General features: G+C 43.3%; 2 protein-coding genes across 10 annotated transcripts in view; both read right to left on the bottom strand.

Moving 5' to 3' along the window:
• The window catches only part of RABGAP1L (RAB GTPase activating protein 1 like), a 263,348-nt gene that overhangs the window by 148,502 nt on the left and 98,393 nt on the right, over positions 1 to 16,453 (bottom strand). The window lies entirely within an intron of this gene.
• GPR52 (G protein-coupled receptor 52) lies at positions 4,063 to 8,797 on the bottom strand. Its single transcript, XM_026100995.2, has 2 exons — positions 7,943 to 8,797; positions 4,063 to 7,051 (listed from the first exon to the last, which is right to left on the bottom strand). The coding sequence occupies exon 2, from the start codon at positions 6,858 to 6,860 to the stop codon at positions 5,775 to 5,777; it is 1,086 nt and encodes a 361-aa protein (XP_025956780.1). The 5' UTR covers positions 6,861 to 7,051; positions 7,943 to 8,797; the 3' UTR covers positions 4,063 to 5,774.

Raw genomic sequence — 16,453 nt, 5'->3', positions numbered from 1 at the left:
TCAAGAGGGTTAAGTTTGGCAGCAGTTGGCCTAAGACTGTGATAAAATCCCAAACATCTTCAGGCATTTTTACTGCCTGAAATTGCTTTTCCCAGCCTCCTGTCAACACGGCTGAAAGCACTAAGGCTTCTTTATATTCACCCTATCCTTCGCAGTCCTTTGACAAAGGAAAAATCCACAGAAATTAAGGATGTTAAAGCGAGATTGGTTTTTGCTACTGTTTTCCTATGGGTATGTCAGAGAACAGAGCCATTTAAAGCTTTTCCTCCATTCAGAAGCTGTTCCTGTAGCCCTTGAAACTCGTGGAGCTCAGGGCATATTTCCAGAAGGATTTTCCTAATATCACATGGAAAAAAGGAACTATGTCATTTAAGATTGACTGGAAAAATCGCAGCGTAGGAAGTTATCTTCAACAGGGATTTGGGATCTTAAATCCCAAATTGCTTTCACCCCGCTAATCTGTAGGAATGACAGTCTTTTGTTTACAGTTAAAAAAACTTAATGACTGCAAAGATCTATGTATAATTCAGTATAGAATAAAAAAAATTAAATACCTATATTTCAAATGAGGAAAAAAAAACAGATTTTACTTAAACGCCGTATTTGGTATGGACAATAACCATGTAGTCTTTGAAAAACACTATCTTTAAGTTGCAGGAAAATACTGTTAAGTGACAAGGAGACAACCTCAGTGATGCTCCCTTTTCTGAAAAGCCCTAAAAATTAACCAGCAGCTAGTTAACAAAGTCACGTCTGGTTTGCCATTCAAACCATATACGTAAAAATATTTTATGAAAAAAAGGCAAAATAAGTGTAATTCAGATCATTAGGAAAACCATGCACCATTCCTCTCAAAAAACTGCCTACGGAAAAGGAGAGGGGTAAAGGGGTGAATCAAGGCAAAGGCTTAAACTTCTCCTTTTGGTGGCAGTGGCTGCAAAATGGAAAGATGTGAAAATTAGCTGCTCCTGGAGGACAGGTGGGGAGGCCACTGCCACCTCCGCTGACATCGTGCCCCCACGGCAATTTTGGCCTGAGGAACCTCTGGCACTTTTGCTTGGCAAGCGAGCTCCAGGAGCGCCACGTTGCTAGGCCCACTGCAGCTGGTTTTGGAGATTTATTAACGGGATAGTCCAGAGTGAGCAAGGGCTTGGATGCAGAGACACAGGATCCTCAACATTCAAAGAGCGGCATAAAAAAATCCACACATTTATTTGCTTGGCTGCAACCCTAATATGGAACAATAAAATAATTTCATGTTGAGAAACAGCTGCGTGGCAGTACAAAAGCTGATGCACATCCCATCGGCTCGCTATACTGTTGCAACAACTTCTGTTTCTATTTAAACTCCATTTGTCATATGCTAGATAACAAGCTAATGACATAGCTAATCGTTACATTGATATACTTTTCTCAATAGCCGATTTCTGATGTTGACTGGTGAGCTACTTTACAAAAATACATGTAAGTTGTTTTTCTGAGTGTGAAGTCTAAATGTGATTACGGATATTCAGTTGGCAAACATGAATGAATATATGGAAATATTTGTAAAAACAATATAAAGGCTACTTATAAAAGATCTTCACAAACTCTATCTATGAAATATCTATGAATAGAGCAAAGCACTCCAAACTTTTCACTAGAGGAAGCACAAAGATTTTGTACAAAAAAATCAACTTAGCATGATACCTCATGCTTTGCCAAATACAATTACAAAATGGCTTTGTAAGCAAAAATGAAGAAAAAATCTTATCATTACACAAGTGATAGGTAAACATTTAAAATACAGCACTGTGCTTTTCATTACCACAGTTTTCTTTCTCTTTACAGAATAATATTTTGAAGAGAAATTCAACCTAATAATTACAGAAATCAAGGAAGCATGTAGATTTTGATAAGGAAAAAACTACTTTTCTGGTAGCACTTTAGCTGCCACTACATGAATTTTTTTCTGCCTTTTCCTTAGGCTGAAGACATGAGGTTTCAAAAACATCTATACAATCGATCTTTACGTAACCCGTTACACAAGTTTTCAAGAGAAATATAACGGCACAACAAGCTACCTCCACAAAGGAGCCTTGCATGTACTTGTTTTGCTTACCTATGAGACATACCTCTTCAATTTAACCTTTTTATTTAACATTTTACCTATAAGAAGCTGATTTTTCTCACGACTGGATATTGTTTTAAAGAACCAAGAGTTTCTAGCGACTCCCTCAATGTATCAGTATACAGAGAGACGTGATTATTACCTGTACTTAACAGCTGAATGAGTTGAGCATGGTGATTTCTTTGGTTAGTGTCAGGTCACCTATTCACTAGGTATTTTATAATACATAAGGACCTCTAGGTACATGAAAGCAGGGTGTTACTCTTACAATATTATTGTGCAAGAGACACAAGCTTTAGAAGTCTCATTCCTTAAGCTGATTTTCATGCAAGGTCGTGAGACTGTATCTAATGGCAGAATGAAAATCGTAAGTGATGAATTGGGTGGCTGAAATTTCTATTGGCCGTTCTTTATGCATCGAAACGTCCAGCCCTGCAGCTTTGTGTAGCACCAGCTGGAACCTTCGCACTGCATTCATAAAACAGTAACAAACCTTCCTTGAACAAAATTTAAAACAACGTTTTCAGAAAATACTTTGAAAAATGAAACTCGCTTGCTAAATTTAAACATTCATGTGACTGGCTACTATTATAGGTCAAATCCTGTCCTTGAAAAGAGCAATAAGGAAGGCTGCGTTTAACTGCGGTGGGGAAGTTTAATTGGACAGATTGCAGGAGACCCAGATTTACAGAGAACAGTGTGATTTTCCAGCAATTTAAATTTAGGGTCCAGATAAGCAAATTAGCATTCTTACGTTCACATAAGCTATCACGCATATGCCCAAAGAAAAAAAGTTCTTACATGCAGAGTTTGCAGTGTATCCCTAGAAAAGGAAGTAAAAAAAATTAAAAAAATAATAAAAAAAGAGTAAAGGGAACCTATCGGTTATTTGCAGGATAGTGGATTTCTACTACATTCTCTCCATCCAACCACAGCCTGACGGAAAAGCAACTCTTCAGTCCCACCTGACAACTCCACTAGCTCGGCACGACGGTAGAGAGAAGTATAGCTAACGTGGCCCGCAGGGCAGCGAGCAGGTGGGCTGCCCAGCGTACCTTCTGCCGCAGCCTCTTCGACGCGACGCTCCCTTCCCGAGCTCCCGTTTGCAGGCAGTAAAGCTTCCAGTCGCGGTACCTCAACTCCGTTTGCTGAGGTTATACAAGCAGGGTTCAACTAAGGCACTACAAATACAAATGAGTTAGCCTGCGTGTTTGTATATACTTGTCGTTACAGCACCACACCAGTAATACATCTACCACCTTCGGGTTGGGCTTCTTGTTTTTAGTAAAAGGTTTGTAAAACCACAAGTATTTTCTAGAACTTCACTTGAACGTCAGGAGGTCACACAGAAACTTGTTACCAGGAACGTCGACAAAAGCCAAAAGTGGGGAAGTGCCCCAGTGCAGAGCGTAGACACGGAGCTACTTCACTGGTATGAAACCAGCCCAGGGAGTTGGGAGAAGCGAGATATTTCATTGCTCCTTGACTAATTCTCGTGCACTGAAGACCTACTAAGTGGGAAACTAAATCCAACGACAAAGCTAAACTAGGCCCAAGTCTGTCTGTAGGAAGAGCCAGGGTCACACAGCCCTAGAGAGCAGCAGTCAGCCAAGAGCCTTCCAAAATGAACCGTAACTTTTCGGAAGAAGGCAAGAGACACGTTCCTGGAGCCGCGAAGCAGGACGAGGTACGTGCAAAGAATACCACTCATTTTTTGCAGTATCTGTCAGGGATAACTGTCAGCGACAGCTCAGCTTAGCTGGAGGAAGGTTTCGAGTCGCGTTTCAACCTGCTTTAACGATTCTGCTATGTTAGAAAGCGGCAGAAACGGCTGAAGACGGCAAGTAAGCAGCTTTCGGCCTGGGATTTTAGACGGTCCATTCTGGAGCTCTAACCCGAAGAGCTTTCCGAGAGAACAGGGCGTAACATCAGGGAACTAAAGCCAAGGCTGGTTTTGATATACACAGTACTACTTTATTCCATTGTTTCAGCTTTCTTACAGGTTTAGAAAGGTACAGGGGTTCAGAACCACCTCGACAAAACAAAGAGCACGCACTCCAGGGAGGCCGAGACTCAAACCACACGTGTGCAGGTGTGGTTGGCTTCCTTCACAAAAAGTAATAGGCACAATCTTCACACACGCGTTTTGGTAAGAGAAGAGAAGGAATAATAGTGCAGTGTTAAAAGGCACCAATGATCAATAATTGGGCCTTTTTTAAAAGCCAATAACCATTTAAGAAAGTTACATTTGGTTCAAAAATAATAATTTAAATATTTCATTTATTGGCATGCATCTGAACCCCTGGCAAGTTATTACACAAACCTAATATGCACCCTTGCAAAACAAAAATATTTAATCAGTGGACCTGAAAGTCAGCTCATTACAAAAGGAAATACTGAAGCTCTTTGCCTGTATTTAATACTAAAGCTCTTTGCCTGTATTTAATACTAAACTGTCTTGTTCACCTCCTCCAAGAACACTTGTCTAACAAATATCTGTTCAACAACTGCACAGAAGTATTTCTCTTAAAGCAAGTATCTTTTTTATCCTGTAGCACTGACCTAGTCCATGTGCTATGAAAACATTAGGCACAGACCACAAGTTACGTTTTCTCTTAAAAAAAAAAAAAATACAGTATGTGCAAGCTGGGTTCACACAAAGGATTGGCAGCTACAACAGTAAGCTATTGAGACCTCCCAAAGAAAAGGTTTTCTTATTTATTTTTAATTTTCTAAGCAGTGATGCACACTGCTGTGTGCCATTACCATATTTGCATTAGGATTATCTGTGTAGCCGATAAGGGAAAAGCTTTAGTATACTCTAAAGGACACTACATCAATACTGGGTGCTAATTTAACAGAATCAAGAGAATGAAAGATTGGAGAAGTCACTGAACATGGGTGACTGCGCTTACTCAGCTAGTCAGAAAGGGCTATTTCTTTCTGCAGGAAGAGTGATTTGAGACCTAGTTTGCCTGGTAGGCACCCTCCAACTAAGCCACTTCTGCAAAACGGAACCGGGGATGGACAGCAGGGGAAAAAATGGAAAATGAGAGGGAGCGGTTTCATGAACACTGTATCAAAATGTGCGATTTTATCCAAAAGCATCATGCCCGGTGCTTGTTTTATGCATTGCGGATTATTTGTACAACTGAAAATTGTACAAGACGTGAGCAGAGAGAGCGCTGATTAATAATCTGCAACATCTACTGTAAGTCCTCAGGAATATAATTTATGGATAGCCACTTACTGTGTTGTTGATTGTTTCCTCTTAAATATATTTAAATTCAGAAGGCTACAGTATATTCTGACACAAAGATAGTAAGACAACCTTTCTACAAGGGGAAAAATATAAGGTAGTAACTAACTAACTGATTTCACGGGGAACCTCCTTTGATGTGCTAGTTATTTCATGCCCTTTGGAAGATCTGAGTTGTGACTTTCTTCATCTTCTCTGTTGAATTTGTCTCCTCACAATTTCACAAGAGCTATATTTAAGTTCGGTGACCCCTCTTATAGCTGCCTTTTCCTTTTCTGAAATCCCTTTTAAACTCATCTCTAAGAGCATAGCAAACTATTCAAGTAAGGATTTCTGTTCTGGCAAGTTTCCAGATATATCAAATACTATCAAAACTCCATGTTTGATTACACACGCCAGTTCTCTTTAAATAGAGCAGGAATTAGCCCGTTTTCTCGGTTTAGGGTCCCGTACATCCCTGTCTTTTAAACACATACAAGATGAACATATTGTCTCTGACAGTCTCCGGAGTCCCAGCCTGAAAACACTGTTGGAGAGGCTATATATCACACAGTTGCAGAAACTATTGCTTATGGCAAGCCATGTTGTTAGGAAGGAAAGCGCTGGGTTTTCCAACACCCTGGAGCTCTCCAGCAGGAAGTATATAATATACGGGAGCCACAGCACGTAGAACACGCTGGTTATCCGAAACAAGACCATGGCATAGCGGCGATCCGGGCTGTGCCCAGCCTCCCCAGCAGCATCCACTTCGTGGCTGGGAAATCGAGCTCTCCGATCGTTTATCTCTTTGGTGTGCTGCCGGCAAATTTTAAAGATGTGGAAATAGGTGAAACATATGACAAAGGCAGCAGGAGCATAGAGTAAGCACACAATAAAGCCAGTGAAATAGGCATTAGTTAGCCAGGAGGTAGCACACCATTCAAAAATATCTCCGTGGTAACCAGGTTTTCCCCAACCGAAAAAGGAAGGCAAGAAGATCAGACAAGAGTATATCCAGATCAAAATGATGCAGATTCTCAAGCGACAAGGCGTGACCAGTTGGTTATAGGAGAGAGGCTTTGTGATAGCGAGATAGCGATCCACACTGATGCAAGCAAGACATGCCATAGATACGCTTTTTAGCACAGAGATGATATATCCAAACACTTGACATGTCAAGGACTCGTGGACACCTGTCGAATAGTGAAGCAGGGACAAAGTAGGAACCAAGCAGCTAACTCCGACAAAAAGATCAGCATAGGCCATGGTCTGAATAAAATAGCTGGTGGTATAATGATGCAAAAGTGGAGCACAGTGGAAAACAAATATAACAGTTAAGTTACCCGCAATAATTAAAAACGTTAGCAAGACAATAACAACTGTCTCAAGGATACAGATGTCAACTGCATTGTAGTGACCAAATCCAAGAGGGCAGGAGAGGTGCTCAGATATGTTCATAATACTACTGCTCACATTCAGAGTCCTCCATTCAATCCATCTGGACTGGTTCATGTTTTATGATTAGGGAACACTGCGCTCTGAGCTTTAGGGAGCAGGTGACCTGCTTAACAGCAGCTAAACTCTGCTTCAGCGTCTCACGAGCTCTCTTTGCAGACACTGCCAGTGCTTACATTTGAGAGGGTTACAGTCCCATAGCTGTTGATGCCTCCTCAGCATCAGTGCATCACTCTGGCACACCTTAGCTTTAAGGAAAGAAAGAAAGAAAGAAAGAAAGAAAGAAAAGAGAAAAAAAAAGCCAGAAAGAGAAAGGCCACTGATCAGCTTCTCCAGTGCTCTAGACCAATCTTTAGCAAACACAAGGCACTTCTAAAACAAACAGGTACTGTGAGATAAATACAGAAATAAATACTGAAGACACACATTCATTTCCCAGGAAAGGAGGGGGAAATCGGTGACTGTTTATTTTCCTGAGAAAGTCAGTTACTTTGGAATATAACGGGGTGAGGGGCAGGGAGGGAGGGAGTAATCGCAGTACAACTCGGGTTTCCTGGACCAGCAGTTAGCGGAGATAATCCTTCTAACGTTTCAATTTAAATCATAGCATGACTGGAGAGTAAAGGGAAAAGTTCATTGCATCATGCTGTCTTTTTTTGGCTCCGTTCAGGAGATGATACTCTGTCTTATCCATGCTATCTGATTAGAAAGGTAAGGAAAACGTTTTTGTCAAGGTTAATTCCAATAGACTCACCACTGTTTGGGTATGAATAATGAATTTTATTTGGAGGGAGACAGGTGGGGGGAGAAGGCAGATTTGTCCTCTGACTCCCAAGAAAGCAAACATACATCTCGCATACAATGAGGAAGATCGTGTCTATTCATTTAAAAATGAAAATAATTTAAGAATAAAATTTGGAGATTTATGTCAATATTCACAATTCCTTTCAACAGTTATAGTCCGTTACAATTATTAATGCCAGAAGCATAATTCAAGGTCCCCACAGACAAAATAAATCCTCTTGAATTTAAATTTTCAGCAATGGTAATTTAGAATAATTATCTTTGGAAACTATGCCGTATCTGCTACAGCGGATGAGTACACAGAAGTTCCTAGGTATATCCACGATATTGCTCACCTCTGTAGCAACATCTGAATCATTTCACAAAGCCCCACACAAGGAGAGCAGAAACTTCCATCTGCATTCTGCCGGGAAGCTAACGAAACGCTGATTTGCCTAGAAAAGCTGCCATTGTTTACTACGCCGTTATCCCGGTTTTCAGCTCCGTCTTCCAGGGAGTTTGGGGCTTTCTGGCTTTACTAGACGATCAGCATCATAAATCATTGTTTAAAAAAAAATTGTTCTTCTAAAAGCAGGATGTTACCTTGCTTATTTTATTTGCAGTTATGGAGCAAGCATACATTAAAAGAAAACATCTTCTGTGCTCGGTTTTGGGTAAATGCTTCTTTAGTTCAGGAATCATTAGGCAGGTTAGTAAGTGTATACAATCTTGTTTTTTGAAAGGCCCCTAAAATGTTAAATGTTAATCCTGGAGTTCCTGAGACTAGGAGACAGGCGGTGAGAATTAATCTATCCCCACACAGCGATTTCCAAGGTCATTCAGATTGTACGCTGGCACCGGCTCCGAGTCCCTTCAAAAGTACCAGCATCCCTCCGACGCTTTCGCTAGCCCTTGCTGTGTCTCCGGGAGGAATGTTACAGGCTGGGAAAGGCGATTTCTCTTCAGTGCTGCGGCAGCACTGAGATGGAAAGCATTCTTCTTGGAGCCGATTCCCTGCCGCGCATCCCCACGCCGTGCAGTGAGCCCTTCGCGCTCGGCGACAGCCCGCCGTGCCCGCGGCCGGTCGCTCCCTCCGGCTACAGGATCGCTACTTTCCCTCGGCGCCGCTCGCAGCGACCGAGGAGTCGGTCTCACCTACGCGCATCCTTACCGGCTGCTGCCGAGACGCGCCCGGCGGAGCAGCCGCGCTGCCGCCGCTCTGCCTCCCTCCTCCGCCGCCTCCTCCTCCTCCTCGCCGGCAGAGGCGGGCGCGCACCTGCGCCCGCACCGCCCCCCGTGCGGCCGCTGCAGCGGAGCGGGCGCCGCGGAGGTGGCGGCCCCGGCGCCCGGCCGATGCCGCTGTCACTAGGTGACGGCGCCCGGCCCGGCCCGGCGCTGCCCGCAGCCCCCGCTGCCTGCCCCCCTCTACAAATCAGCTATTTTCATATTCCAGGGGGTTTTTTTTAAACTCACCTGCAACCAGTTCCCACAGTGTACCAGGTGTCAACTGTTCCAGCAGACTGCAAACATCTTTAAACGCAACCGCGGACGCGTAACACGCTCTTTTCCGGAGGGCACGCTTTTTAACCCGATTAGCAAGTTCCCCCATTCACGGGAACTGATGCTGCTATTCACTGATTAAGGACCCAGCACTTCTGTTTACTTCAGAGCTCCTAAAAATAAAACAAGTAGCAGCAGCGTGATCATAAAGTGCTCTCGCATATATGCTCCATACGTTCCCAGACATGGGGAGAAGTGGCACACTAAGCATTGAAAACACCAACCCCTGAACAATATTTTGGGCTACAGATAAGCAAAACACATCCGTCAGGAATGGTATCAGAGGGTTTAACAAAATAAGTCATTAAAAACTACAGTGATTCAAATCCTTCCAGTTCCCCGGCAAACCACAGGCAAATTTTTGCGGTCGCTCCGGGTTAACATCTTGTACTCGGAGTATAGCCTGGAGCAAAGCGCCCAGGCTGGCTGACAAGCCGGCGGCAATCGGCCCCGGGCACCCAGCAGAAGCGGCAGAGAAGGCAGCAGGTTTGCCATAACGCAGCGGCGATGATCTCAAATTCTTCCCTCAAAGCACTGAAGGAAAAAATAAAACTATCTGCTCGCTCCCATACCTCGGAAGTGCAAATGGCTGCGACGGGTCTAAGGACGGCGCGGCGCCTGGGGGCACAGCTCTACGCGGTCTCCACACGTGCCACCGGCAGAGCAAGAGGCGGCGATCTCTATTGCTCCCCTTCCCGGTGTCCCGAGGGGAGGAAGGGGCGCGTGCCGCGGGTGCAAAGGAACGGGAGCAAGCAGCACCCCCCCTGCCCTCCCAGGCCAGAGAAACACAGGGCTAAGCCGCCTTTAAACGAGTGTCAGAACACCACAAAGACGCAGGGCGAGTCGGACCAGCGAGGGTTAAGGCTGAGTTTAAGTGGACTATGGAAAACTGCAATGTAAGCGTATTTTGCTCGGTACAGATTTGAGTACTGTTGGAGCTACCACTGCAACTTGCCACCCGACTCGCAGGTCAGACCCAGCCGGTTTATGACACCTCTGTGCCTGCCACTGTGCCCACAGCATGCCAAACTGATAACGAGCACCCACGTCGCCCAGGCATCGCAGGGCCTGCACAAGAAACCTGAACGCTGCCAAACGGGTGAGAGAGCGCAGAGGTACCAACGGCAGCCTCTGCCGGCTGGTCCCCGGGCAGGTGAAGCGCCTTTGTGCCATGCTTTATAATTAAAGTGACAAACCGATTCAAAAGCGAGGGAGCTGGCTGCCTTCGTGGAAACACGAGCAGACTTCCCTTCCTGCAAAGGAGCCACGCTGCCGGCTGCCAGGGACTCCATCCAGCCCCTGAGCTACCCCCAGATCCCACCTCACGGTGGCATTTCCGAGGAAGGAAGCGGCGCGAGCTGCGACAGACTGACTGCACTAACTTGGGCTGTATTTGACGTACATTTGGAGGCAAGTGAAAATTAAAGCAGAAAGCAGCTAGTCCTAGCAGCACTATGCAATTCCAGGCAGAATCTTACAAGAGGTGGCAATACTGAAACTTTGTTTCAGAGGCAGCAGATTAAAAAGCTACACGGAAACAGTGGTCTGCAGAAGGGGGACATTTAAGCCTTCCACTCGGTTTTAAACAAGAGGTACTTCAGAGTTTTATTATTTTCATATAAAGAAAAGAAAGCGAGAAAGAGAAAAGTGTTATATTGGTATATTAATGGCTGCCACCAAGACAATATTTTACCCATAGAATAAATACCAGAGGTGGTTATGCCCAGTACAAGGATTGAACGCTCCCGAGCCGAACGGAGGGAGCAACTAAGTCCTTTCTTGAGGAATCACGTGCTCTAGAAACAACAGAAGCTACCGTGCGGACCAGAAGACTCCCCACCTGATCCCACTGCGAGGCCAGGCGACGGGGCAGGAACCGGAGCTCTGCCCGCGCAGACAGCCCGCGGCGGCAGGAGGGACGCGCGTGACCCTGGGAGGAGGCAAGGCACAGCGGCTCGGGCAGAAAGAGGCAGCGCAGAGGTGGGCTTGGAAGCTCTGGGCAAGGGAACAGACGGTTATCCATTTCTTCTGTTCAGAAAGGAAAAGGACTCGTTCCTAACTCCTTCTTTGCAAGGAAATAGGGCTGATACAAGCAATTCCTGCAACACACACAAATATCTCATTCGCGCCACCCGTATCTAGTTTGGAGTCTTTCAGGGCTCTCTTTGTTCAAAGATTGGCTGGTCAGCTGGACCAAATGCACAACAGTATTTCCTCTAAAATCTTAAAAAAAAGACATTGATTAGCGCAAGGAGATGCAGCTGAGAATGTGAGATAGGGAACATAATAATAGTTATTTATTTAGATGTAGACCTGAATGACAATATGTATAAACAGCTGTCTGCCAATCGCCTATCTTCTTTTCTTCTTCCCAACTTTATTTTTTATTATTTTCTTTTTCCCCACTTTCTCCTCAGCCTACACAACAAAGCTGCCTCTTCAGCTTGCTTTATTCTGATCTTAAGTATCTCTGGCATTTATGTGACCAGCACGTCACACAGACACCCTGTTTTTGTTTTTAATGCCTGCAAAAAAATTGCGTTCTATAACGCTTGCTTGTAAACACAGCTTAAAAAGAGAGGGGAGGAAGGGATATCAGTAGTTGCCTTAAAAAGTGGATCAATTTTTTTGTGTGAGTGTGTGTGGGTTTTTTTTTAATATCAGAGACTGTGCAGTTCAAAGTTGCTCTCTGAAGGCGAACGGGTGCTGTATTTAAGCCTGAAATCAGTTTTATTTGTTATTTTGGGATGTAAAGCTGCTTCCCAAGCATTCTCTCTCCTCAAGGCAATCAGACTCATGAGGTAACTCGGGCTGGAAGGCACCTCTGCACGTCACCTGCTTCAATCCGCTACTCAGGGCAGGGCCGACTTCAAAGGCAGACCCACCTCCAAATTTAGACGAGGCTGCTCAGGGGCATATCCAGCCGACTTCCAACATCTCCAAGCATGGAGTTCTTGCAGCTTCCCTGGGTCCCTGTTCCCATGTTTCACCACACTCACTGTGACTTTCCCCCCTCCAATATCTAGTCAGAATTCACCGTGTTGCAACTCATCACCAAGGCTAGACACACTCGGGCGGTTAGGAGAAAAAAAAAAGTGGTTAAATAAATAGTGGTGGGGCGGAACCCTGCATTATCTAGTCGAAAGTTTAACACGAATATTTCTCCGCCTGACGGTTTTACTTATGCTTTTTGCTATTACAGCTCGGCTGCTTTGCTTTCTGCCTCCCAGCCGGCGATCGCACAGAACAGCGCACGCAGTTTGGCACTGCTGTGCCCCACGTCCCAGGGACTGCACAAAAGCAGCCAGTGCGGGGGCTGCAGGGGGGCACTTCTGAAACGGGGCTGCTCCTGGGAAGCACTTCCCTCATTTTCAATGGATTTATGCCCAAAGCCAGCATAAAGCTTTCCCACGTTAGATGCCAAACTGAGTTTGGTGGCAGCTACAGAGCCGGTTTCATTAGGTGAGGAAGAAGGAAGGGGTGGGAGCGGGGGAAGTCAGGGTACCCTTTGAGAAAGTCAAGGAGTGAGAGGGATCCGGAAAGGAGCTGATGAGCCCCTTTCCAGCCTTCTCCTCTGTGAGCTACTACCCAAAAAAAAAAAAAAAATTTCATCTACTCCTCTGCTCAACTCACTGCCCCATTCTCTTTCCAACAATATTTCTCATGTGACAAATATTAGCCAGTGTCATATAAAGGTTAAATAATTGGGATGTCATAATGCAAAACTAGAAATTGGGAAATAAATGATATTTTTTTCTGTGTGGGGGTGCATCAGTAGGGAAAGCTGGGCATTCATATTTGCAAGTTCATTGCTCAGTCCTTTTATATTCCCTTATTAAGCAATTACACTTAACACTGCTAAAAGTTTGGAATTTCTAAACTAGCTACTAATATTATTCACATGTTCAATAAATATTAAGCAAGTTCTTAGAATAAATTGCCACAACTTCCTTTTAAACCTTCCTGCCTGTGATCCCAAATTAAATAGTTACTCTTCCGAATTTTACATTGAAGAAGCTTTTTCATTGGGAGGAGGTTCCCTTGAGATGATTTATTCTCCCTATGCCAAACGGGATCCACTTTACGAGCTCAGTTCAGAGCTGTGTATATCAAACTTCTGCCCCTCAAATCAATCAAAACAAAACACCCTACAATAAACTATCATGAAGTGAATTTACTTGAGGGAAATGCTGTGATGAAGTCCAATGAACAGTGATAATTAGCATTCTTCAGGAATTAAACATAGTATTTGCTTGAAAAAACAGCACTTAGGACTAACGCTACGTAAACATGGTATTTACTAACTGCGCATATAGGATAAGAAAAGCACAGAAGTGAATGAAAATTGACAGCCTAAAAGAAAGAAAATTACAAAAATAGAGGAGGATTTGTCTTAGGATGGTGTGAATAGCAAAAAGATAAAAAATAAAAAAGTAGGCACATGTCCTCAGACAGAGTCACATGGCTGCCACTGAAACTAGTCCAACTGTCCTTAAACTAACAGTAGATTAAAAAATACACTGGCAAAACAATACAGGGTTATTAACTACCACCGCTCTAGGCATCCTGATGAAGGGCACTGTTACTTGCATTGCTTTTCCCTTTAACCTCTGCTTCTGGTTACATGTCTAATGTAACCAGTTAATGGTTTGTGAAAGCATACTTACAATCTAAAACAGCAAGTGTTTCATTCAAATTGCCCCTCTGCATTTCAAGTACCATAACAAAGTCATGTACTGTGCAGCTATCCTACTGTAATACATTGTCTCCGTGCGTGGCAATACACTAGGGTGAACTGAAATGAATTAGCTATTAATTACATTGCACTGCTTTCAGGAGACAATTAACATTTCTACCTATTAAATAAGTCACAAGACAAAAAAAGCAATTAAGAGACCATAAATGATGACATTCTGAAACCTAAAAGAATAGTCTGAACAGCGCAGGTGGTACTACCCTTTCTTTTCCTGCAGGAATCAGTCACCGTATTTTAAAATAATACTTAAAAGGTGATTTTAATACCACATGTTTTAGAGACACATTTTGACATAGTTGCACTTTACTAATACTTTTGTCTCTACCAGGCCAGAAGTAACATTTCACAGGTGTGTTTAAATTGGTATTCTGAAGGCCCAGCAGGACCCAGAAAGCCTGTCTTCCAAAGGATCCCAACTACCTCGGCAGAAGCATAAAGCTCAGTCAGTACTAATAGCAATTCCATTTCATCGTAGCTCGAATAACAAATTTTAAGGCTCCTAAGGGGGAAAAAAAAGTTATGATCATCTACTTTTGACTTTTCAAATGCCGCAAGCCAAGAAGTTATCTTGAAGTATAGCATGACATTTTGAAAGATGACCAATTCTGATTTTGTGAGTTCACATGATGAATAATCTATCGTAGCCTGGAGTAGGAAGTGAAGCTCAGCAACTACTGAGACACCAACACAAGGCTCGAAAGGTGGTGTTACTGGCAGTGTGCCCTAACCCCATGCATCTGTCTGTCTTTCAGCACCACAAGTCTGGATGCACCAAAGAATACGAATATAACTTTACTTCTTCTGCATTGCCTTAAAAAAAGAAAGAAAGAAAGAAAGAAAGAAAGAAAGAAAGAAAGTATTTGCGCCCAATATTATTCAAGTTCTCCCAAAAGCATCACCTCTACTTCGTCCTTAAAACATACCTGAGAACTCATGGCCTAGAGGCCACGCTTGCACAAACTACTGTACGACCAGCTCCACAGATGCTTCCAAATCCTTCTGCATCTCAGTATGGTAAAAAACTCCCCACTGCCACCTTCATCTACCCACTTTTAAGCAAAACAGGCATTCACACGGTACACAGGATAGACTAAGGGCAGAAAATACTTTTTAATTAGACATGCTAGTCATGACTACTGTGAAGCTGCTCTGAAAGCTACAACATATACAGTTTAAAACCTTTCAGAATTACCCATTTCAATTCTATTTTACTAAAAACTGTTACTGGCAACTATGTTATATGGCAAGTGCACGGATGCATCTCAGACAGATTCAAATCCACTTGCCACAGACATGGCTCAAGTTGAGTGGCGACAGCACGCTCTCCCAGTCTCAGCTGGGCTGCCTGGAAACTCCTGTCTGCTCGCGTGGAGGCTGTTTTGATTTGCTTAGAAGTGATGTGTTCCCCTCTAAACTTCTCCTTTAGTAGAGTTTTAAAAATAATGCTTCCTCAAGGAGACAAGAGGTGCCACTGGCTCAGATAAACCCTGAGCAACTGGGATCATTCAGGAGAAAAAGCCACAGCTGCAACTGCTGGTGCAGACAGTCAGCCAAGAACTAATGTTTCAGTACTGCTTTAGTGCCAATACTACTGAGCAACGTGCGGTATTGACACCAAATTTGAACTGGTAACACCAATCCACTATTTCTTGAGAACAATAAAGCTGAAAACAACCTAAGTCAATCTGTGAATTTTGGAAGACTATCTTCAAGCAACATGTTACTCAGTATTACTAACTTACCACTTCTGTGAAGAAGTGGAAAAAGAGAGGACTAGGAAAGGCTGGGGCATGAAAGCTATTTATAAACTGAAGCGTGGCACAATTTCTTTTTATGGATTTTAAGCTCAGCTTCCTTTATACCCTATTTTCCTTGCAGCCGGAACTGCTGGAGAGCGATCACTTACAGGCGCTACGCTGGAGGAGAATCTCTCAGCACACGCTTGCTTCGACAACCATAGGAGAGAAAGGCCCAGGAATAGCTGCCTGCTAAAAGAAGCCAAGAGGGAAAATTTAGCAAACAATAGCCGTTTAAGCGGACTTCTCGGTAACCCACAGAAATGGAACCAGGCAACATGAGATGTTGTACTTAAAATGCTGCTGAAAAAAATACTGATTTTTTTTTCTCAGAGTTAGACTGGCTAATTAAAATTTCTAAAAATCATCTAACATCCGATAACTACGTTTCAAGCTTAATAACATCTAAATACATTCAACTTGCAATAACTGGAGAATTTCATCTTAAATTAGTTTGATTGTATTACATAATGAGCACATTTATTTTTATAGCTAGAAATTGGCACATGTAAAATGTTATGTGATTTGAGAAAATAGTCTTGATATTTCTTTTCTGAATAAAGAAACTGACATATTTCCCATCTCTCCAAGAAAAAAATGAAATTAAATAAGCATTCTGCCAGTACTGAAAACAGGTTAAATCTCTCTTTAATAAAAAAAGTAACAGAACTGAAGAACTGAATTTTCAACTTTTATAGTCTCCCGCCTCTATTCTTTTTTTATGATGTCCAAACAGAGACAAACTAATGACTTCT

Source organism: Dromaius novaehollandiae, chromosome 8, assembly GCF_036370855.1.
Source record: "Dromaius novaehollandiae isolate bDroNov1 chromosome 8, bDroNov1.hap1, whole genome shotgun sequence".
Taxonomy (NCBI): Eukaryota; Metazoa; Chordata; class Aves; order Casuariiformes; family Dromaiidae; genus Dromaius; species Dromaius novaehollandiae.
The sequence above is the reverse complement of the archived record's forward strand: the minus strand, read 5'-3'. Positions and strand labels throughout refer to the sequence as shown.